This window comes from Sinocyclocheilus anshuiensis, unplaced genomic scaffold (genome assembly GCF_001515605.1).
Source record: "Sinocyclocheilus anshuiensis isolate Anshui unplaced genomic scaffold, SAMN03320099.WGS_v1.1 scaffold735, whole genome shotgun sequence".
Classification (NCBI taxonomy): Eukaryota; Metazoa; Chordata; class Actinopteri; order Cypriniformes; family Cyprinidae; genus Sinocyclocheilus; species Sinocyclocheilus anshuiensis.
This window is the reverse complement of record NW_015548245.1, coordinates 451,977-476,059: the sequence shown is the minus strand read 5'-3', so window position 1 is coordinate 476,059 and position 24,083 is coordinate 451,977. Positions and strand designations below refer to the sequence as shown.

Below are 24,083 nucleotides of genomic sequence, written 5' to 3'. Positions count from 1 at the left end.
ACACACACCATGAACACACACCCGGAGCAGTGGGCAGCCATTTATGCTGCGGCGCCCGGGGAGCTCAAGGGCACCTCAGTCGTGGTATTGAAGGTGGGAGGGAGCGCTGTACATTCACTCCCCCCACCTACAATCCCTGCCGTTACGAGACTCGAACCCGCAACCTTTGGGTTACAAGTCCGACTCTCTAACCATTAGGCCACGACTTCCCCTAGAAGACCTCCATGTGACCATCCATGTGTGGGGTTGCTTTTCAACCAAGGGAGTGGGCTCTCTCATAATTCTGCCCAAAAACACTGCCATGAATAAAGAATGGTATCAAAATGTCCTGGAAGAGTGACTTCTTCCAACGATCCATGAGCAATTTGATGATGATCCATGCATTTTCCAACATGATGGAGCGCCATGTCACAAAGCAGGAGTGATAAAGAAGTGGCTCGAAGATCATTACATTGAAATTTTGGATCCGTGGCCAGGCAACTCCCTGGATTTCAATCCCACAGAGAACCTGTGGTCAGTCCTCAAAAGGCTAGTGGACAAGCAGAAGCACACAAATTGTGATTAACTCCGAGAACTAATAAGGCAAGAATGGATTGCCATCAGTCAGGATTTGGCCCAGAAGCTAATATCCAGCATGCCAGAGCGAATTGCAGAGGTTATGAAGAACAAGGGTCAACACTAAATATTGACTCATTATATTTTTTTGCCAATAAAAGCCTTTAAAACTTATGATATGCTTATCATTGTTTTCCAGTATACCATAGAAACACGTGGAAAAATAATCTACAAATACTGACGCAGCAAACTTTGAAAAAACATTTTTTTGTCACTGCCAAAACTTTTGGCCATGACTGTAAATCAGAGTTTGCAAGAATTTGGAGACATTATAACAAAATGTTGTGATGAGGCGCCACCTGCTGGACGAATGCTATTTTATTCTGGAAACGGTTTAAAATGTTTCAATTATCAATTTCTTTCATTTTGTACCATTTCATGTGACTATAATTTACTGTAATTAAATTATATTTAATCAGCGTTGCTAACCTTCAGCGAGTGATAAGCAGTGATGCTACACCTTTAAATGTGAGCCGTGGCCCGACGTCATCACGTACAATACGTACGGCGCGCGCTTGATATATGTTCATGAGAGTTGAAGTCATCAGTCTCTTCCCCGCCTGACTGTACTAACGTTACACCATTAAACGAATCCAAAAACATCGGGCAAAATGGTAAGTCGATATATGATGGTATTTACTTTATGCGTTAATAATCTTCTGAAGTCTGACATTTTGTCACGATTTAAATGCTTGGAGTGGTTGAATTTGATTTAATAGTGAGTATGCTGTACGAGCCTCTTGTGAAACACTGACTAGCATGTGAATTAAATCCTACCTAGTCTAGAAGTTTATATTATGTACATTTACTGTAGAAAAGAAATGTTGATGAATTGATCATTTTTAATAACTTGTTAGTTTGCAGTTGTTGTTTTTTTGCAAATAAAGTTTTGCACAAGTTAATTAGACTTATTAAAGATATATTTAAATGTATACTAACGTAAGATGATTACCCAAGATATATTAATCGTCTAGAATTTAATTTTACATGCTCCTCATGGGTGCTGCCATTTTGAGATCACATGACCACATGAGCTATTACTGTTCATTGTCATCGAAATAAAAAGCACAATATGCTTTTTACTAAAACAACAGCCACTGCTCAGAAAATTGTTAGAATTGTGTGTTCACATTACATTTAAAGGAACAAAACATAAACATAGCTTTGCTCCTTTATACCTTCATGCATCTAGGCCAATTTTTAGTAGTCATTATATAGTCCAAAACCATTGGTACTTTTGGGACTTAGTGCACATTTAGGTAAACTATATTCTTTATTAAAACCAGAAATATTCATTATTTAGAATTTCCTCAGTTTTTACCTGGCTAGGTGAACTTCACAGTAGATCAGATCCATGCCGTCATGGACAAGAAGTCCAATATCCGTAACATGTCTGTGATTGCGCACGTCAATCACGGCAAGTCCACTTTGACAGACTGTCTGGTGTCAAAAGCTGGTATCATCCCCTCAGCCTGTGCCGGAGAAACCCGTTTCACAGATACGAAGAAGGACGAGCAGGAGCGTTGCATCACCATCCACGTGAGTGTTACACATTTCCATTCTACATCGCAACACCTAAATCTGTAAAAGCTGATGTACAAACATTGAGAATTAGGTGTGCATTAACCCTTTGAATTCACCGTTTCCCTCCATAGTGCCATCTCCATCTTCTATGAGCTCTGATAATGATTTGGCCTTCATTAAGCAGTGCAAAGATGGCTCAGGCTTCATCAACCCAACTCCCCTGAGCATGATGACTTCTTTTCAGAGGTTATGGCTGCGCTTCGTGTCACAGATGGAGCATTGGTGGTCATGGATTGTATGTCTGGTAAGCGCATCAATTGTCATTGTGATGTTAAAATGGTGGTGTTTTGGTCGTAGTAGATAGTACTCGTTTAAAAGTGGGTGTTTTTGCATATCATTTTGATATCATAGAAGAACCGTTTTGGGTTCCCTAAAGAACCTTTCAGTGAACAGCTCTTAGAACATTTTTAAAAAGAACCTTTTATGCTTATAATTAATTTCTGTGCAGTGGAAAGATTCCATGAATGTTAAAGGTTCTTCATGGAACCCTAGATTCCAATAAAGAACCTTTATTTTTAATATCAGAGGATAAAGCCAGTATTGATGATGAACAAGATGGACCGTGCATTGCTAGAGCTGCAGCTGGGCCCTGAAGAGCTGTACCAAACCTTCCAGCGCGTTGTCGAGAACGTCAACATGATCATCTCCACCTATGGTGAGGATGAGAATGGACCTATGGGCAGGGCAACATTGTGGTGAGTTCCTCATGGCTCGCTTATGGGACTTTTCAATTTTTCAAAGAACGTATCCTTCTACACTATCTCGGGGGTGGAATATTAGATTGATTGTCCAAAAATATTTTTAAAGTAAGCTAAGTGTACTTTTTAACATCCCGCTCTTAGATTGATCCAGTCGTTGGTACTGTTGGCTTTGGATCTGGACTGCTTTCACTTTGAAGCAGTTTGCTGAGATGTATATCATGAAGTTTGCTGCCAAGGGTGAAGCCCAGCTGGGACCAGCTGAGTGGTGCAAGAAGGTGGGTGACATGAAGAAGCTTTGGGGAGACAGGTGATGTAGGAAAACCAAACAGAACAACACAACTGAATAAAATGTAATATTTCTTTATGTAAAGTGACCATTTCTTGCAGGTACTTTGACTCCTACTCTGGGACGTTTAGCAAGTCTGCCACTACATCAGATGGCAAAAAGTTTCCCAGGACTTTTGCCCATCTGATCCTGGACCCTATCTTCAAAGTGAGTAATCTGCACTTTGAGTGATAACATTGTTCCATCCAAGCCATTAATGATTTAAAAATTCTTCACTTTGACCTGATTGTCTTGATGAAAAATTTCAGTCTGATATGGCTGTTGTGAACTACTTTGGATTATTTGCCTTTTACATATGGATATTTTATGAAGCTGTAACTTTTTCCACTGTGTAGATATTTGATGCCATCACAAAATTCGAGGAGGAAACTGCTGCTAAGCTGATTTAAAAGCTGGACATCAAATTAGATCCTCAGGACAAGGAGGAGGAAGGCAAGACAAGAACACTATGGAGATTGTTTGCATGAATTCAAACGGAAAAGTCAAGATGTGACCATCGTTTTAAAATGCCTTATTGTCTGCCTTATGCAGGCATCTGTATATGAACCAACAGGCAAATGGTGGCTTTTCTCAGTTCCTAGTGGAATTTGAAATTGTTTTGTGCTAAAACAGAGTCAAATGTAATGAATTGCACAATTTATGTACTATGTTCATAGCCTGTATACTAATACACATGGGTATTATGTGCTTGCTGTAATATCATTAAAAGATATTAGCAATCTACCTCAAAGTAAAAATAAATGTTTCTGGAAAACTCATGTTTTGTAAGCCTGAAATATAAATTAATTAGCAATGCAATGTCTCTGCCTTTTTTTTTTTTTTTAGTGGTTAGGTTTGGATATGCTGTTATGAGAAGGTAGGCAGGTATGTATGTATGTATGTACATGCATACTTTCAAGGTTATTATAAGTCTTTGGTTTCTATTTCAAAGTAATACAGACTTCATTTCAGGATTTTAGGCTGGACAAAAATAATTTGAATGGAAATGAGGGATTAATGTAAGGTCTCTTCAATAGGCTGGTTAACTTGAATGTATTGTAGTTCTATCCCTGGTTTTGTTTTCATTTGTGCCATGTTAAATATGTCAGCTATTCTGACTAAGGTCCATTAGTTGAAGTTGATTGATTGCTTGTCAACTCCAATCAGCGCTACCTGCTAAGGCAATCACTGTTATTAATATGTTTAAAATACATCAAAGTATATTAAACTTGAGTACTTTACTTGTCACACATTTGTGTTTGGAACAATAATAGGTGACTGAGAGTGCTAGTTTCAAAGCAATCTGACTTGGTGGGCAAAAAAAGATTTATAGCCTTCTCAGAAGAAACCCTAGACTTGGAAGTCAGCCTCACGACTTTGCTCAGTAACCAACAAGTCAAAAAAAAATCATTGTAACAAGTTTTGCATAAGCAAATGCCACTCAAAAAAAAATCAAAATCTTAGTATTCACTATTGTGCATGCTGCATAGATTGATCCATTGTGACCCAAACTAGGGGTGCAGACTTTAATTAAACATACAGAAACAAGACAAGGACATTATCTTTATAGCGCTTACAAGGTAAGCATTGATACATTCATGAAGCTGTTTCCTGTTCGTTTTATATCAACATCTCAAGGAAAGAATATTCAGAATCTAACAGAAATGTGTCCACTGCAGTCAATACTTTAGAGCTTTTATACAATGGCATAGTGAATGCAAGTGCTTGTAGTTTATAGCTATTAACAAGAAGGGCAACTATGGTAAAACAACACCTTATAAACATCTACTGTTCACACTGCCATCAAAGAAATGGAGTTTCACCTCTAGCAAGGGGTGCAGGCCACTCAAAACGGGTACATAACAGTCCATTTTACAATGAATTGACGTCGTAATCGAGATGTAGTGTACTTTCCCCAAATTGCTGTTGCGCCTGGGGCTGAAGTGCATCAGTGCGATTTGAAGGAGCAATCAAGGGGCAAAGGTGGGACCAAAAGAAACACCACTTATCAACATTCAAATAAATGTACAAACGGAAGAGAGTTACCCTCTAGAGTTGAACTGTACTTGTGGTAGATCACTGCAATGACGAAGTTCACCTGTTTGTTCATTAATTAGCAATGACATTGGCTGCTCATAACATCAAGGTGGTACTTTGTGGTGTTACTTGGGTAGAATCAGAATCGGTACCCTAAGTACACTTTAAAAGGACTGAATTCTCATGCTTCAAATCTTAAAAACAAAAGCCTTTAGAAATGAGAGATCAGTATTTGGTCGCCGGTCTACACAGAGACAGGTGAATTGGCCACAAAACGCAATGCAAGAGTCCTTAATCATGAGATTCTGCTTGGTCATTATGTGTAGAAGATGACCTCTGGGATTTGTCCATCCTCTACAGAAGTGCCATTGTTATTTCCTGCAGCATAGCAGAATGTAAAGCAGGTCTTGGTACCAGTAGCGGGGGCTTCGTGGGTGACTTTACGCATCCCCTTGGTCCCATAATGAGAGTCTGGCCCCTACAAAAGCATCCCATCAAAGGTTAATTTATAATTCATGAAATATTGTATTAAATGATACAGATATATTGTATTAAATGATTATTCTTTGATAACAGAAGGATTTCAAGGGAATAGATAGATAGATAGATAGAGTCCATTGTGATGTTTGAAGCACAGCTCACACAGAAGTCACTTTTAAAACCAAACAGCTTTCTGTTGGTCAATGCAATGAATTCGCTTGACCAACTTGAACATGATGCGAAATGTGCATGGGAAAATCTTTTTCTCTCACAAAATTCCAGATCCCATGGATTCCATTAAAATTCCTGTATATTGCCAAAGATAATTAATAGCCAGTAGACTTTAGTTAAAGTATTAGCTAGTATTAGCGCAAGTGAAGATGCAAGGAACCATGATTTGGTACTTGCAATTGCTCATATGTGGCAGGTGGTATTTATAATACCATTTTAGCATATAAATGGGCTAATACTCCAATTTTGAGTCTGTTTTACCTTGAGGGTGGCACAGGCAATGTAGTTGACACTGGGAAGAATTTCCACAGGCTCCTTGAACATGACTCGGAAGGTACTGGCCGTTCCATCGCAGCTAAAGCCTGTATCGTTCTGACCGAGAACTGTGTTGCTGTCTGTATGTATAATCTAGATTAAAGGAAAACATGCACCATTACCACTCATGTACTACCACATTTTCACACTTCCAAGATCAACTTCAAGGGCAAAACTACAAAAATTACTGCTCGCAAGATTTTTGACTTGCTACATAAAATTTGGTCCTTATTGCAATTGATTCTGGCCAAGAATCGCCCACTTAGACAGGAAGACCATCTGTCAGACATGCACCAACCATCAGTGAACATACTCTCCAGGCAGTTCATGGTTGAAATAAGAATTTTTTTCTTGGTTCTCACCTGGATGTTGACCTGATAGTCAGTTGGACCATGTATGGACCCATAGAGCCCAAATCCCACCACAAATATTCTGCGGTTCACAGAAAACCTGTGAGGAATTTGAATGCAAATGTTATTCATTCACTTTCTCAATCAATGGTTTAAAAAAAAAAAAAAAACCGCTTACCGGATGCGGTCACTGGTTCCGCTGTAGCCCCAGCGGCTCTCCACTTGACTGAAGCGTGTGATACTGCACTCTTTCCCCCGGAGGCAACAGCGAGGCCGGTCAATAAACTCTACGTGTGGTTTCGGATTGACGGTAAAATGCAGGAACAGACTGACCACCTCTCGGTCTGTAAGTATACCAGACTGAGCCGGACCTATCACAAACATACACAAGGTTTAGCGCTATGGCTAGTGCCACTCAGGAAGTTAAGAGCAGCTATCACTACACTGCAAACATGCTCCTGTGGGGCCCATGCTGGCTTTTTGCGGGCACAGTGGGCTAGGGCCAGCCCACACCAAACCTAAACAGGCCCAGTGCGGGCTTGCCCAGGCGAGGCCCACAGCTTTGGGCTCACCGCGGGCTCTCTGTGAGCAGGCCACACTATGGGCCTGCCCACATTAATCCCATGATGGCCCTGTGTGGGCCAGCCCATTCGGGCCCAAAGCAACTTTTGTATCCTTTGGGCCCATGCAGGTTTTGTGTAGGCAGCTCTGTAATGCAACTAGGAAAATACAAACAACATTGACTGGCCATTCTTTAGCCACTCAATTGAACTGGAATGGCTCAAACCAAAAGAGACCTTTTCAGAACCTGTTGTTTCATATAGGCCAGGGATCCTCAAATCTGGCTCACGAGATCCACTGTCCTGCAGAGTTTAGTTCTAACCTCAATCAAACACACCGGAGCATGTCTTCAGGATCATTAGAAAATCACAGGTGGGTGAGTTTGATCAAAGTTGGAGCTAAACTCTGCAGGAAAGTGGGTCTCACGACAAGCAGCAGTAGCCAGCATGGCTCACCTGCTGAACACATTGTGCTGTGTCCTGGTTGGAAAATGTGTCATTTCAAGTAGATTTTTTTTTGCAGAGATGTTACATTGGTCATTCACCACGTCATGGTCCAGTTTGAATATGGATTTAAAGTTCTTTTCGACGTGAGACCATAGTCTGGACTATTTGTGATTGTTCCTGGTTAGGAAGAATCTGGTGTTTAAGAGGTGTGGCGTGTTTTCATTACAAGAGTTTGGATTATTCATTTGCTATCAGCCAACTTCAGCTATGGACAGTATTTGGACATTGATGTACTACAAATAAGCACACATCAACTTTCACATGACGAAATTCTACAATCTTACATTGCTTTGTTTGCTTTCTTTTTTTTGTTTGTACTTTTGTGTATTTACATTTTTGGCTATATGTAGCTGTATTAACCTGAATTGAATGTTTTCTATTTTGTATTTAATAAATCCATTGATTTGAAATCCCTTTGACAACTGTACATTTTTGACAATACAGACATTAGTTATGTGGTGACTGCATCAATTTCAGATCTATAATAACTGTTTTTTCCCAAAGACTTAAGTTATAGTAACTGGAAATTATTTAAAGTGAAACAGATGTATTGTTGTAGATTAATAGTGCGGGCCCTGTGTGGGCATAGTGAGGGCTTCCTGGGGGCTAAGTGAGGGCTGCCCGTGCAGGGCCAGCGCTAAGGGGCCAACGTTTTGCCAATGAGCAAATTCTCAGGGGCCCTGCGCTGGCAGCCCGCTGGGGGCCCTTAGGCTTGCCCTAAGTGGGCCCGTAAAGGGCCACTGCAGGCTTGTTTGCAGGGTAGCCTTTTAGCTTAGCCGGTCAAGTGAAAAACTGCAGATCTACTTTTCAGGAAAGCATTCGGGAAATTAATTTCATTTCATAATCAAGGATCTGATGAAAATTACCTGCTGCGAACTCTTCAATAGTCATGAGCGGGAAGCGAATAAGGGAAAGAGCTTTTCCCAACACTCTACGCTTGTTCTCCGGCGTGGGCTGTAACTGTTGCCTTTGGGCCTCAGCTTCTGCCCAACGAACCGCAGCCACGAAGAGGCGCACTTCCCGCACCCCCAGCGTATCTCTCTCCAGGACTGCCATGAGGGTGTCTGCACCGGAGGGAACATAAAACACTCTATTTCTGACTCGCTCTTCTGACTGTATTTTGTTGTGATATTTGATACTTAAGAGCAATACCGAGGTCGACATCCGTGAAGCCCTCAGCGGCTAGCGCATCAGCAGTGTTCTTGTCGATATTTTCTAAGCAGAGACTAGCCAGCTGGGGCTCATCAAAAAGCCGTGCCTGAAAGCAAAAGGAACCATGTTTTCATATAATCTATAATAGACTGCGCGCAAAAAAAGCAGACAACTAACACACTCAATAAGACTGAGGCGCTGTTTGCTAGGATTTGAAAGGGAGCTGTCAAACATGGGGACTCAAAATGGCTGGGGAACAAACTTGAAACAAAGGTGCCGTCCAATATGTCAGTTCCTAGTGCCAATATCAACTCGGACTCAAAGCCCTGTGATTACCTGGGTAAGCAACATAAACGCATTGTCAGCACGTAGGTTTTTCTTTAAGAATTCGACGCAGTGGGCTTCGAGAGCAGGTACTGCATACTTTTTGGCTGTATATAGTGTGGTCATAACGGTCTCTGGTCCAATTTGCACTTCATCAGAGTATAAAAATCTGCAATTGTAAGAGGAAAAAAAAATATTATAGACTTGCTGATTCACAGAAAGACATAAATAAGCTGTTAAAGAGACAGACAGGCCTTAGATAGATAGATTGACAGATAGATAGACAGACAGACAAAACAACAAATAGACAGACAGACAAAACAACAAATACAGACAGACAGATAGATATAGACAAAACAACAAATAGATAGATATATAGATAGACAAAACAACAAATAGACAGATAGATAGATAGATAGACAAAACAACAGATAGACAGACAGACAGATAGATATAGACAAAACAACAAATAGATAGATATATATATAGACAAAACAACAAATAGACAGACAGATAGATAGACAAAACAACAGATAGACAGACAGACAGATATAGACAAAACAACAAATAGATAGATATATAGATAGACAAAACAACAAATAGACAGATAGATAGATAGATAGGCACAGACACAAAAATACATACATTATTGATCCCTGTTTAATTGTTGGTTTGAGACTAGTTATTACGTCTGTCCACAATGGCTAGTATATTTTAAAGTTCTGATTTATAACAAACATTTACCACAGTAACTGTTTATTTCCGCCAAATATCATAGCTCTAGCCAGCACAATCATTTAAAACTAACAAAGAAACCAAAAGCTTACTTACACTGTTGTAGGAACAGAAACTGTATGCTATATCGGCGGAAATCACGTGTATATGCCATGGTAAATGTTTGCAAGGGTCTGCTGACCGCAGTTACATGGCAGAGGGCATCTGAAGGACGTTATGACAACAGGGGTCAACACACAGAACAGCAGGACAGAGCATTAAGCGTGCAGCGCAGCATTCCGCGGCCCATTCTTACTTGAGAAGGGCTAGAAATGCAGCCGGTTCCACATCTGGCAGTTCAATTTCGGTGGACGTTGTTGCCATGCCACCGTTGAACATGGCATCAAACACGGCACTTCCCACAGCGAGAGCAAATCTGCGAAGAGCAACGGGACCGGACTGTAAATACGGCCATTTGAGGATTAAATATGGATTTATCCTCGCCGAAACAAATGCTTTAGTTTACATTCATCGAGCGTGAGAGTTTGCCATAAGCTTTAAGTTTATTGCAATATACAGAATGATTAAAAAGACTCCGGTAAAACATACAAACAGACCGCTATTCATCCCTACCTGTGCGCTGGAATGCGCTGCACTCCCATTCCCTTCCCAACCAAAAAATGGACGTCACTTAGCACTTCGTTGTTAAACAAAAATGCAAACCTTTCTTTCACTGTACTTTTTGTCGCTTGCCAGTTGTAGACCGGCTCTCGATAAACCAAAACTGAAGCCGGGCTGCTGGGAAGCGAGGAGACGGGGGCGGACGCGTCGGCGGAGGAGGATGCGGTAGACGCGGATGAGGATGAGGAGGAGGATGATGGTGTCGCCGTCATGTTTGACGCAGCGCCTGAAGTCGCTCCGCTCGGACCGACCGACTGCCGGGGAGGGTTCTGCGCGCTCGGCGTGCTTCTCACCGCAGACTCGGCGCCTCCGCCGTTCTCCGGGCCCAACCGGGGGTTCGAGTTCCCCGCGCTCCGGTTCGTCCCAACGGCTACACCCACGGCTCCCCCGTTGCTTGCGGGTGAGGAATAGGCGCTGTTGCTCGGCGGTGCATTGCCAAGTGGCCCCGAAGTAGACAAGTTTAGACATGAGGATCGGCTATTGCTTTCACCCGCAGCCATCTTGGATGGTGAACACTGCAGGCTTTGCTGGAATAAACATACACAACAGCGCATAACCAGAAATACTGGCCAAATGACTGCCTTCCCGCGAGACACTCGAACATCATCGAGCCCCTTTTAATTAACTTGGCCTTCCTGCCTACAATTAATTTTAGTTTTAATTTTTAGGATGTGACAGTTTTATTCTCTAGCCAATGCTTTATTGTAGAGGAGGCAGGTGTTCGTGGAAATTTTTCATTTTAGGAAGCGTGATTGTGGAAAGTGGCATGAAACTAAGAGTTTCTTTTCCCACATGGCAAAAATTAAGTGTTTGAAATTATCTAAACCATATGAGAAATGTAAATGTTAACAGTTACGTTAAATGTAACTGTAGGATCAATCAACGAGTGCAATTTTTCAGATTCTTGGTTTGTTTGGTTTTTTTTTTAAGTAAATAATTTCCAATAAATAGTTTTTTTTTTCATTATTAGTCTATTATGAGAAGACCTATAATTTGATGTAATAGAAATTTATGTGAATTATAAATTGTGAATTATGTAAAATCTTAAATCACTCAATTTATTAATTTATTTATTCGTTCATTCCTTCCTTCCTTCCCCAGTTGGCTAGATATCTGTTTAGTGTAAAATCTTACTGCAAACCAGTGAAATAATATCATTAACAGCAATTGACACAAGCACTTTTGTAATGCCTATTACAATAATATTGATAATGAAATAATAATAATAATAATACAAGTTTAGATACAAATAATTATTAGAAATATATGATGAATTAACATCATGGAGTAGTGTAAACAATATATTGCTGATCTTAATAATAGTTTGCCTTGACTTCAGTACAGTGACAATAAAATTATTTAATTTTGGAAATTTTCTTTCTAAAATCATATTTAATTATTTATCCCACAGTATACATTTTGTATTTACTAATCTACAGTAATATGATTTTACTACAGAGCCATAATTAGGCTATAAGTGCTGTTGTAATTTACTGCAACTGTAATAAAGCCATGATTAATTTTGTAGTTGGTTTATGGCAAAAAAAAATAAAAAATAGTTAAACCATGGTAAAACCATGGTTAATTTTCGTGAGGGTCTTATTGGGCACTTGGAAGACACTAATAAGTATTTATTTAAATTCCAAGAATTTGTATCTGACATACAAGTGTAAATTCCCAACGATCTCTAGCCTATAAAATGATTTAATAGGCTACTGCCTTATCATGAAATACTGGAAAGATGCTGGAAAAGTCCAGGGGAATCATTGGATATTCATTTATGTGATACATCTACGTTTTAAAGAGAATTTTGTTTGGATTAAATAATAACTTTGATGGAAGAAAATAAAAGGGTACATGTACGAAAATATGACTTAATATATCAATATTAATATATTCATATATCAATATTATTATATATTCACTCCATAATTAGTGGCCCAACTGTTGAATATAATTGAGTAAGTTAGTCATAGCAGAAAATGGACAAAACGCTTACATAAAATAACTTTATTTTCAGTCATGCGCAATGCAAATGAAGCGCGTTGCCATTCGCCCCGCCTACCCAAACCCGCAAACCAATCAAAACCACGAAGGAACTGTCGATCAAACCAACGTTTGTCGCTGTGCTAGCGTTTGAGTTAAGAAAACAGGCATTAATTTAGGTAAGTGGAAATATTGTGTATTAAATGCACGGGAGATTTTGATAAATACAAATAGATATGTATAAATATAAATAAAATAATCTCTCGTAATAAGGACGCCATTAATTTATTTAATCTGAGCTTCAACAGAGGCTAGTTAGCATACTATGCTACTTTAGCTAATAATAATAATAACCGGTGATGCAGAGAAAAGTCATTTTTAAACATTAATGCACCTCAAGTTCTAACTCACATGCATGTGTGTTTGCACATACATCCTACTACATGTTTTATGCAAACAAAACACGTAATAAATAAGCCAACAATCTTTATTTAATAATGGCAGTGTTTCCAAACACGATGTCTATCTAGACAGCATTATTTTAGTATTATTAAGATATTATGATAGTTTTTAATTCATATTTTTATTTTTTTACGTATGATTATATTTTCTTTCTTAATTTTAGTAACTTTTTAAGTAATTTTGTTTATTAGTTTTTATAAAAAATATATCTATATAGTTTGTTTATTTTTATTTCGGTTTTAGTTATTTTAGTACATCAAGTTAAACTAAATGAAAATGAGAAATGTTGTCTTGGCAAATAGCTGAAATAAAATAAGTTTATTTAATTTATTTTTTTATTTAAGTTTATTTCAGTTAACGTTTATTATATTTCAAGTAACAAAAATAATTTTTCTACCCTTTATGTTTGTGTGTGTGTGTCCCAGAATTTTCTGAATTCGTGTAATGGGTGGTGTAAAGCAAGAGCAAACTGATGCTCCTGCATCTAAAGACTCTCAACACACAGATAATGCACAAGAGGAGGTAAGATGAGGATTCCTTAGACTTCTTCAATAATCTTGTCTGTTATATCACAGAGTACTTCAGCTGTGTAATTGCGTCATTGTAAAAGGTTTTGTGGTCAGCATAGTCAAGCACACTCATATTTTCCTCATATGCTCTTCCCATATTTGATTCATATCCATTTGAATTGATTTGTTACAGAACCAATCGACTTCACAGCCAGTAAAGAAGCGAGGCTGGCCAAAAGGGAAGAAGAGAAAGAAGGTGTTACCAAACGGCCCCAAGGCTCCAGTTACTGGTTACGTGCGTTTCTTGAATGAGAGACGGGAACACATTCGAGCACTTCACCCAGATCTTCCCTTCCCAGAAATCACCAAGAGACTCGGAGCAGAATGGAGCCGTTTGGCTCCTCATGATAAACAGAAAATTAGCTGAAAATGTACTCACCCTCAGGCCATCCAAGATGTAGAATAGTTTGTTTCCTCTTCAGAACAGATTTAGAGTAATTTAGCATTACATCACTTGTTCACCAGTGGATCCTCTGCAGTGAATGGGTGCTGTCAGAATGAGAGTCCAAACAGCTGATAAAAACATCACAATAATCCACAAAACTCCAGTCCATCAATTAATATCTTGTGAAGTGAAAAGCAACATGTTTTTAATTTCAAACATCTGGCTTCTGACTAAAATATGAACCTTCTATCAATAATATTGCTTTCTAGAGTGAGTTGTCTCATCTGAATCAGGAGGGAAATATACACAAATGAAGCACCATTTACAAGCAAAAACAGTCCTTAAGAAATATGTTGGTAGATTTTGATGTGAGATGACAACAGGGGATGGACCTTTTCACAGGAGGAAACGTTATTATGAATTATGGGCTTGTATTTTGGCCAGTTTAAAATTAAAGTGCCTTAATGATAGATTTGTTTCTTACAAACATGCAGCTTTTCAATTCACAAGATATTAATTGATGAACTGGAGTCTTGTGGATTATTGTGATGTTTTTATCAGCTGTTTGGATTCTGGTTTTGATGAAGAAATAAACTCACCTACATCTTGAATGGCCTGAGGGTGAGTTAATTGTCAGCAAACTTTCACTTTTGGGTGAACTATTCCTTGGATTATCATCCTTCTGATGAAATTGAATAATTTTTTTTTTTTTTAAACAGCGGTACCTAGATGAAGCCGAAAGGGACAAAATGCAATATGCACGAGAACTCCGGGAGTATCAGAAAAGTGAAGCTTATCAGATCACATGTGCAAAAGTTCAGGACAAGAGAATTAAGAGAGGTAAAAATGCTCTCTCTCTCTCTTTTTTTTTTATAGGGGGTGTTATTTGCATGCACTTTTCTGGTGATTGTTGTTTGTTTTTTAACGAGTATGCTATAATGTGCAATTCAAAGTTAGAAATGGTGCAAGTGTTAGTTTTAGAGCGAATCATTTGTTTGTTTGTTTTACAGAGGAGTTGAATTCTGTCATTATCAATGCCAACAGTTCAGGATCTACAGGTTTTAAGGTAAGTATACGAACAAAGCCTGAATTCTCAAACATTCTCGCCCCATTCCTGATGTAGTAAGCATGGAAATTGTTCTTGCAATCTGCCTCATGAAACTATTTCCTTCAGAACTCAGACTTAACGACCAGATTTGACGTCCCTATTTTCACAGAAGAATTTTTGGACCAAAACAAAGGTACGTTTTTTTTGTTTAGTTTTTTTCTTTCTTAGAACAAACCATAAACATGGAAAGCTATATTCTTAAAACTGCGCATTTCCCAGCACGAGAAGCAGAGCTGCGGCGACTGCGCAAGGCTAATGTAGAGTTCGAAGAGCAGAATGCGGTTCTCCAGAAGCACATTGCCGACATGTTCAGCGCTAAAGAGCGGCTGGAGGCTGAGCTGGGCCAGGATGAGCTGCGCACGCAAGCTCTACAGCGCCACCTTCAGGCGATCAAACAGACACTGCTCAACAGCCTGGCCACTGTGCCTTTGCCAGGTCAGTACTGTACAGTGCCCATAATACCAGTACCATGATAGATTATTTTGCAGTGAGAAACAGCTTTGTTTTTTTTCTCAGGCACGGGCGAGACACCATCGATTGGAACGCTGGACTCGTACCTGAGTCGCTTGAGTAGTGCTTTAGAGAGCAGGCCTCATGAGCATCGCGCCTTAGTCCTCAAGCTACAAGAGCTCTTGGCTCACCTAGACAGGTAACTATTTCTGCCTCTGGTTTGCAATAGTATGCACCATAAGACAAGTGCTGGAGGAAGTACAAAAATCAAGTACTTGAGGGAAAATACAGATTTCGTAATAACAGACTCACTCCCAAAAATGAAAATACTGAAGACATTTTGAAACTACCAAACAGTTGATGGTAGTCATTGACTTCCATAAGTTAATGGCTACCATCAACTGTTTGGTTACCAACATTCTTCAAAATATCTTCTGTTGTGTTGGAACAACTTGAGCATGACTTGATGACAGATTTTTCATTTTTGGGTGAACAGTCCCCTTAATTACTATTGTACGAAGTATCAAAAGTAAAAACAGGCAAATCTTTTTTTTTTTTCTCCATTATTTATTTTTTATTATTATTATTTGGCTTTTCATAACATGTTATTTCATACTAGTGGAAAGGAAACTTTTTGCAAAAATATTTGTTTTATTACACTTTATCTGTTTGGATCTGTAGGTTACATGTCTTTAAATAAATATTGAAATTAGGTTTTTATAAAGGGTTTTGTTCATATGGTATTTGCCTAATTTAACATTTTAATTCTAAAAAAAAAAAAACATTTCCTGGCTGTCACCAGTATTTTCAGATTTTTTGGAGTAATAAAAAGAGATAATCAAAATCTTTTATTTAAAATCTTTTGACTCTAATATGTCAACAAAAATAGGCCTATACAAAAATATAAATTAAAAAAATTACTGATAATTCAAGGGTGAATAAGTGTGATAAGTGATAAGTGTAAATGACAAAATTTTGAATTAAATGTGTAAGTTTCCCAAAATAAAAATACTCAAGTACTTAAGTACAGTACGAATGTAAAAATACTTTGTTTCTGTCCATAACTGCATAAGATCATGCATATGCTGCTGGAGATTCATTTATGACCTTGTAAGCTTGTTATCTGATAGACATCTTTTTCTTCTTCTTTATTTTCCTCCAGTGAGAAGCTTTGAAAACATGTCTATAGCTGTGGTGGGATCTAAACGTCCCAAGCATTTGGAAGGCCCGGGACCCCCATGCTCTGCCTCACAAGGTGTAACGGGCCATATGGTTTAATTGGATATTTTTACTCACCAATAAGCTAATTTGTAACACTGTTGGTGGCGGATTATAAAATCATTTACATGTAATCTAATGCATCATATTGCTGTTTTGACAATTACAGCAGTTCATTGAAAGACTAAGTCCATTTAGAATCACGGAAAGCATGGTTTAAAATCATGCTATGTTTTTTACAAGGTAATATTGTCTTTATTAAGTTGAAATGAAATGTAAAGTGCAGCGTTTTACATTGGGTGACCTGAACCCTTGCTGCACAGTGCTGTGGATTGCAAGAACCTCTTGAGAATTGCTCCATGAATTTTATGAATTTTACTCTAAACACTGAGTAACATTCCTCATCATTATGTTTTCTGAATTAATATTCCTAAATAATGTTTTTTTTTTGTTGTTGATCCATTTTGAACGAACCATAAGTCAGTTGGCATTGCAAAGGGTGGCGAATTCTAGCATTAAAATATTTCAGGTGTCAAGTTTACACTGCTTTAGTGATGTACTTGAATGGATTATTTTTTTTTTTTTGGATTGTATCAATTATTTTAATATGAAAAAAAAACTTGTGGTGAAAAAAGATAAAGTCTGGCAATAATTTGTACTTTTTTTTTATTTTTTTATTATTCCATTACATTATTTAGCTTTGAGTTGTATGTTTGTCCAGTAGAGGGTGACATTGGCCACAACATAAAGAATAGTCCTGTACTCTTATGGAAAAAAAGGAAGTGTTCCCTTAATCAAACAAAAAAGAAAAATACATCTTACACATTTTACTTTTTTTTTTGTATATCAAATTAACAAAATTTTCCTCCAGACCTGAGAATTGAATATGACTTTATCCATCTTCTCTTACTGAATGCAGCCAAAACGAATGTAAGTCATATAAAATGATTAATAAGTCACAACTGTCATACAATGCATTTTAAAAATGATTTAACTCTTAATACTTTAAATCCAATAAAAAGTAGGCTATTATTTTATAATTGCAACCACAGTTTTTGAAAGACAATTGCAGTAAAAAATTATCTGTAGCGTTATTCCTTTATTTAATATTCTCATAAATTTAGGAATTGGCATAAAAGGAGATGTTACACAATGTTGCGGACAAACAGCCTCAGTCACCATTCACTTTCACAGCATATTTTTTGACAAGTTAATGGAGTCTGAGGCCGTTGTTCACTCTTCGTTTTTGTTTCACCGAAGAAAGTAAGTCATACGAGTTTAGAACAACATGTCGGTGAGTAATTTATGACAATTTTGGAATTTTTATTTTAGGGTGAACTATATCTTTAAGTAGGTTTTTCGACGGATTAAAAAGAGGCATTGGAGTCTTTCGGACCCCAAAAACTCATTTACAATTAAAACTATATTTTTAATTGCCGAGCATTATTAATTTACAGTTCTTAATTGCTCCACACACTTTGGTTAGCCTCCGCTGGGTTAAAGGAGTGGAGCGGAGAGGCGTCCGCGTGCTCTGCCTGGGTCGTGACGTCACGGTAGTAGCTGTCCGCGCGGCGGCGGTGCTGAACAAGATGGCTGTGCGTCGCGTTACGAGCGGCTGAAAAAACCGCGCTAAAAATCACACACAGCCCGACTAACAGCGGTTCACGTCGAGAGGGTGGTTGTTGAATTATCTGCAGGATTCGGAATAGCAGCTGCTGTTATTTTTGTATATTTTGGGGTAGAGTTTGATAACGGGAAGGGGAGGTTTCTCAACGTAAAAAAATCCATACTTCGTTTTAATAGCAGTTTTATTATCTAAAATAACGCAAAAGGACGAGAATAATAATAAATAAAGAGATGTCACTGCTGTGTGTTGGAGGTAAGTAGCCTACGTTATTTCATGCATGGATGCATTACTTAAACCAGCTGTTGGTTATGTATAATATACATGGATTGTATATATTTAGTCATATTAAGGGTTAATTGTGTCACACCGATTTTAACAAATCGCTTGATATCGCATTTAATTAAAATGCAGTTTACAAGCGCCTGCATGCTTTTCAATCTGATCAATAATCGGTTACATATTCGTCCCCTGTGGAGTTTAATATTATTGGTTTGTATTCATGCAAATGAAGCTGAACTGTAAGGTTACAGAATGAAATGTAAGGTAGATGGAGTGTCCACTCTGAGCAATGGCTATTTTTTATTATTATTTTAGCTTAATAACTTACTCTTTTATTGCTTTATTTGTCTAGTTATTTGATAAAATGTGCAGTTTGTTCATAGAGATGCACTAGAAATGACTTGCATCAGTGTGGCGAATCCGCCCATGTTTTAAATGCAGCCAGGAAATCGGGTGTGTTCCCTTGATATTCCAAATGGAGCTTTAGTTTGCTCCCCTGCTCAAATGGGATCTGCTTTGATGTATGATATATCTATTTTTAACTGTTTACTGTATGGTGGTAAAATGAAGTTCAAAGCCTTAAATTACAGGTGTGATTTTCTTTGCCGTAATGGCTATCCACATTTATTGAATGAACTAATATATATTTTTGTATAAAATTAAATATTTTTTTTGAATCATCATGTGGTCTAAATTGACAGACGGATAGATGTATAAATCAGGGGTCTTCAGCATTTTTCAGGCAAGGACCTTTTTGTGGATAGAGAGACGAATATCTGTAACATACTGTATGAAATTAAGCGATGCATTTTAATATTAAAATATTGTAATGATATTTTCGCATATTACATGCTTACATAACAAAGCCATTAAAAATCATTATTGATGTACAGATTTATATAAATTTTCATTTCTAAATATTTATATTCATAATTTAATTTTAAATTTTAATATTAAAAGTTAAGACACAATGAGACATTTAGCTAAACTTTTGTTTCTTATCTTAAGCTTAGGTTGCATTAAATTTACACAAATTTTTAATATTAAAAATAAGCAACACTGACATTCAGCTGAATGTTCATTTCTTAACTACCTGTGGTTGCATTTATTTAATGTTAAAAATGTAACACAAATTTGTGATATTTTGATAAAATGAGGCACGAGACATTTAGCTGAAACTTCATTTCATTTTTATTTTTTTTTGCAATTATTTAAATGTCAAAAGTAGCACAATTATTTGTTTATTTCTTCTTTTTTTGCAGTTATTTTTATGTCTAAAGTAACAATTGCAGTATTTTAGTGTTTAAAATGAAGCACAATTACACCTTAATTTATTAATTTTAGCTTTGGCTGCAATTATTTTAATGTTTGTAATGTATGTTATGTTTCATTTTCATTCATATTTCATGTGGATATGTAGAAATTAACATTAACCAAGATAATAAATGCAATAAATGCTGTAAAGTTATACTTTATTGTTAGTTCATGTTAACTATTGCGTTAGCATAATGCAACCTAGATTTTAGATTTTTTTATATCAGGGACTGAGAGTATGAATAGTGGCTCCCTGGAAATACATGGTGCAAATCTTTGGCTGAATGTCTTTCATATGCACTTACTGTTAGCCTTTTTGGTCTGCAGTTTGCAATGGACCGCTTACCCGTGTCCGCTTGCCTTGCTCAGTTTCTTGATTGCCATTTAACGCAAGATGCCATGCAAATCAGATTGGTCTGTTGCAGAAGATCTGTTGTAGGAGCCTCAGAATTCTAAACGATACTGTAAGCCATGTTTCTTTGAACACATCCCACACAGACATTCTGATCCATGGCACGTCTGCCACCACTCTGTAATTAAACAGGCAGCGGATTCACAACCAGCGTCCGAAAGTGACAGTGGGTGTGTGGGTGTGTGTCACATAGACTGGCATCGTTCTTGGCACCTGCCTCAGAAACCTGAGCAGATGTACAGTATGGCTTGCCTAATTCCTGCTGGATGTGTTTTGATGATGTCGAAAGTCTTGGATTCCTGTTACATAACCATCTTTTCACCACTTTTCTGTGAATTTTAATGCATCTTTTCTAAGCTCTGTTTAAAATGTCTGGTTTGTGTAAAAGGAAAGCATTCTAAGCTATTAGTTAAAACCTAGTACGCCATGAATAGATTAAAGGAATAATTTGGCAAAAAATATTTACTTAATTGACTTTTCCATACAATGAAACCATTCACTTTCATTTTATGGTAAAGAGCAGCCTGGACATTCTACTAAACATCTTTTTTTTGTTCAACTCTTTTTCGAATTATGTGTTTTAATTTCTGGATGAACTCTGCCTTTAAGGAACCTGGGCCTCAACTCATTTTCATGTTAATAATTGATTAGAACTGCCTGTTTACCCTCCCAGATATATGACTGAATTGTAGTTAACACTAACAGCAGTTACCATGTATAATATAGCTCTGATAGCCTATTGCAGATGTTGTAGATTTACACCGAGGTATAAAAACTAAATAATTATAGGCAGCTGCAGATACAATATTTCTTTGATAAGTACATTCATAAAATAAATAACATTGAATCTAGTGGTCTAAATAGGCAAGAAACTTTAGTTCCTCAAGGACGTTCTGTGGAGTTGTATTTATTTGATATTATTCATCAAAACATGAAATTTTGTCGGTTTAAAGCAGTATTGTTAACTGAAACTGTTAAAAAAAAAAAATCTTTTGTCAAAGCTTTGATAAAAATAAGATGAAACACCTCAAATAAGTAAGCCCTTACCTCAACATTCACCCTGAAGTGGTTATTTTTAGTGTCAGGATATAGCGCGCTCTGCCCGCGCTTGGCTACACAGAGAGATTAATTGAGCGCGAGAGGAAGAGGGGAAGAGATAAAGAGGCAGCACACGTGCATGCCAGCCACATGACAGGAAACGGTGCGTGGGAGCACGAGAGGATACCCTGGCAGAGGCGGGTGGAGACAACGGCGTCTCGTGAGCGGGACCTTAGAGTGGAGGTGCAGCGTTGATCATTTTGAGACTGTCATAATGATCGAACTTTTTCGTATCGGCCTTACTGTGCTTGTCCACTACAGCACCAGAACAGTGCTCAAAACGCTAGTGTGTCTGTAGCGAATGACGATTATGATGAATAGCCTTATTTAATCATCATACATACAAGCCATCACAGTTGGAAAGACGCAAACTTTGTCTCTGAATGCCCACAGTAAAGATACGCTATCGGTTTAATACACTTTCATTAATCCAGCCAGTTTCTCAAGCATCCAAACTTATTTAGAAATCAGAGTGAAATGTAATATGTAAATAATATGATTTACTCACTAAATCCAGCAGAAACTCGGAACACAATCAGATGTTTAAACATTCATGACAGACGTCAATACCTACATCTCATGGTAATTGACTGCCATTCAACATTTTCTTTGTAGCATTTGCATAGAGTTGAGTATTTGAACGCTTACAGCCAATCTAAAAGCTTTCTCCAATTTTCTGCCAATCCCACAATGCATTGCGCGAGCGTGAATTCCATAGGAATTCATCAAAAATTACCGCTCTGCTACGTTCTATCCAGTGGTAACACACCGTTGAGCCCAAAGTATACTTTAGTTTTGATGTGAACACAGGCTGTCAACACATGCGCTCTAGAAAGTTTTATCAGTTTCGGCTCTATTTCTCTCTAGTTATGACCGATAAAAATGTCTTTGTACTTATTTAAGCTAGAGCCTATAGGTCTGGACTCCATAGCAGCTTTCATTTGCCAAAGATCGCCCAAAACAGGCCATCTGACTGACAACCAATCACAGTTCATTTTGTTCAACGTTATGTTTAGGGACATGATAATGTAAAGTCGATGTCCCTACAAATAACAGCATGCATCTAATGAATTATTTATTCAAGAATGTCATCCTTAGTCGTCAAGAGTCTACGCCGTGAACTTCACATACTTTTGAAAATTCAGCATTTAGTTGATCCTAATAAGCGCTTATTGTCAAAGTTGTAAACATAATGACCATTAAAGGACATTGAAGAATTAAAGAACCATTAAAGACCTGGAAGTCCTGTAGAAATGACAACTTTGGAACTCCCGAAGTATTTTCCCATTTTGTGCACCTTTTGCATCAGACGTTCATCCAGTGTTCTGTGGATGTAATGTGTGAGGCTGAGACTAGTTGCAGATGAACTAGTTTTTCATTTATTGTACTTAATATCAGCAAGGCTGTAATTTATTCAAACCCACGAAACCCCACTCGGAGTCACCCTGGAGCGAAAGAAAACACCCACTACTGTTGGCAAACTCCACTCCATACCATACCGCACACAAACTCTCGTCTGGAGCTACTAGCACTCTTGAAACACCACAAATTTCAGTGTTTTGGATGCTAGTGTCCTCGTTAGGCTTCTTAATTACTGTAGCTTAAACAGCGAGACTTCCTTGGCCAATCCGGTTTACCAGAATCATGTCTATTTTACCAGATAATGCTGGTTGACTAACTTCAATCCAATTTGACCAAGCTGATCTGCCAGGTAGACTAGCACCAAATTAACCTTCCCTCTTCTCAGCATGGAACTGATGTTCAATTTTCCCCAAGCATTCAAGTGAAGATTTGCAGTGTGTTGGTAAACAGGCAAATGCAATATGATGGTTTCAATTAGTTTTTTTTTTTAGATATTATCAGTTTTTTTAAATACCTCTGACTCATATACTTTGCATTTGGTATAACTTAGAGCTACTCTCAGGTGTTAAAAGTGTCAACCAGTAAGTGTTTTAGAGGAAGTGAGAAATTCTGCACTGAATTTAAAGAGGAACGCTGACTGCGAAGGATTAGAGTGGAAGGCTCAGAATTATTTTAAGGTCCCCTTAACTCAAGGATGCTTCTACCCGCACTGAATATGGGAATATGAATTATGAATGGGGCCGTTGACGTCACTCGGATTTAAAAGGAGCTCAGTTGGAGACTTTTTTTTTTTTTTTTTTCAGATTTCCCCTATGCATAACTGACAGTGACTGCCTCTCTAGATCTCTCTGCAGTTTCATAACCACTCAAATTGTTCATAATCTGCACAGAGAAACTTGTTTCCTGGAGAGTTTGTACTGTTGCCAAGCTCTATGTTTCTTTTGTTGCTTGACATAATGGTTTTAAAGGTTTTTATAAAGTATTTCTCTTTAATAACACCTTTAAAAAGGTACTGTGGTGCTACCATGGTACAGTGATAGAATCAGATGGTGTTTACAGGATATTTTGATATCAGGTAAACTTCCATTCACCTTATACTGTGGTAATGAATTATTATCATATTTATTTATTTACTACAAAAAAAATAATAATTTTGCAGTAACATGGGACAGTGTCCAAAACCGTAGTAGCACCATGGTATTTTATTTTATTTATTTATTTATTTTTGCTTGTTCAG

The 24,083-nt window shown here is 37.8% G+C and overlaps 4 protein-coding genes across 14 annotated transcripts in view; 3 read left to right on the top strand and 1 right to left on the bottom strand.

Moving 5' to 3' along the window:
- The first annotated feature begins 1,114 nt into the window (after positions 1-1,114).
- On the top strand, positions 1,115-4,035 carry LOC107655212 (elongation factor 2-like). Of its 2 annotated transcripts, XR_001630405.1 has the most exons (7): positions 1,117-1,229; positions 1,930-2,154; positions 2,271-2,443; positions 2,725-2,894; positions 3,042-3,175; positions 3,288-3,393; positions 3,582-4,035. XR_001630405.1 is itself a non-coding variant. In XM_016442646.1 (3 exons), the coding sequence occupies exons 1-3, from the start codon at positions 1,227-1,229 to the stop codon at positions 2,289-2,291; spliced, it is 234 nt and encodes a 77-aa protein (XP_016298132.1). In that variant the 5' UTR covers positions 1,115-1,226; the 3' UTR covers positions 2,292-2,466. The 2 variants fall into 2 exon arrangements, 1 of the variants encoding a protein (XP_016298132.1); XM_016442646.1 differs by lacking the exons at positions 2,725-2,894; positions 3,042-3,175; positions 3,288-3,393; positions 3,582-4,035 and having other exon boundaries at positions 1,115-1,229; positions 1,945-2,154; positions 2,271-2,466.
- A 702-nt stretch (positions 4,036-4,737) lies between these two features.
- Positions 4,738-11,357, bottom strand: LOC107655211 (BTB/POZ domain-containing protein 2-like). 3 transcript variants are annotated; one of them, XM_016442642.1, is made up of 9 exons: positions 10,529-11,357; positions 10,212-10,331; positions 9,194-9,350; positions 8,858-8,963; positions 8,572-8,769; positions 6,817-7,009; positions 6,651-6,738; positions 6,235-6,381; positions 4,738-5,740 (listed from the first exon to the last, which is right to left on the bottom strand). In XM_016442642.1, the coding sequence occupies exons 1-9, from the start codon at positions 11,128-11,130 to the stop codon at positions 5,579-5,581; spliced, it is 1,773 nt and encodes a 590-aa protein (XP_016298128.1). In that variant the 5' UTR covers positions 11,131-11,357; the 3' UTR covers positions 4,738-5,578. The 3 variants fall into 3 exon arrangements, with proteins under 3 accessions (XP_016298128.1, XP_016298129.1, XP_016298130.1); XM_016442643.1 differs by having other exon boundaries at positions 10,619-11,355; XM_016442644.1 differs by lacking the exon at positions 10,212-10,331 and having other exon boundaries at positions 10,619-11,357.
- Positions 11,358-12,645: 1,288 nt separating this feature from the next.
- On the top strand, positions 12,646-17,395 carry LOC107655186 (SWI/SNF-related matrix-associated actin-dependent regulator of chromatin subfamily E member 1-related-like). The gene is made up of 9 exons (XM_016442607.1): positions 12,646-12,741; positions 13,450-13,546; positions 13,727-13,941; positions 14,691-14,818; positions 14,989-15,044; positions 15,153-15,219; positions 15,306-15,521; positions 15,603-15,735; positions 16,699-17,395. The coding sequence occupies exons 2-9, from the start codon at positions 13,469-13,471 to the stop codon at positions 16,709-16,711; spliced, it is 906 nt and encodes a 301-aa protein (XP_016298093.1). The 5' UTR covers positions 12,646-12,741; positions 13,450-13,468; the 3' UTR covers positions 16,712-17,395.
- A 965-nt stretch (positions 17,396-18,360) lies between these two features.
- Positions 18,361-24,083, top strand: part of LOC107655208 (protein unc-13 homolog A-like) — a 37,865-nt gene continuing 32,142 nt past the window's right edge. For 4 of the 8 annotated variants that reach the window (XM_016442632.1, XM_016442630.1, XM_016442631.1 and 1 more), the window contains exon 1: positions 18,361-18,633. In XM_016442632.1, the coding sequence (XP_016298118.1) occupies positions 18,612-18,633 (22 nt within the window). In that variant the 5' untranslated portion in view covers positions 18,361-18,611. The remainder of the gene's footprint in view (positions 18,634-24,083) is intronic. The other 4 variants (XM_016442636.1, XM_016442635.1, XM_016442634.1 and 1 more) reach the window with 1 other exon arrangement.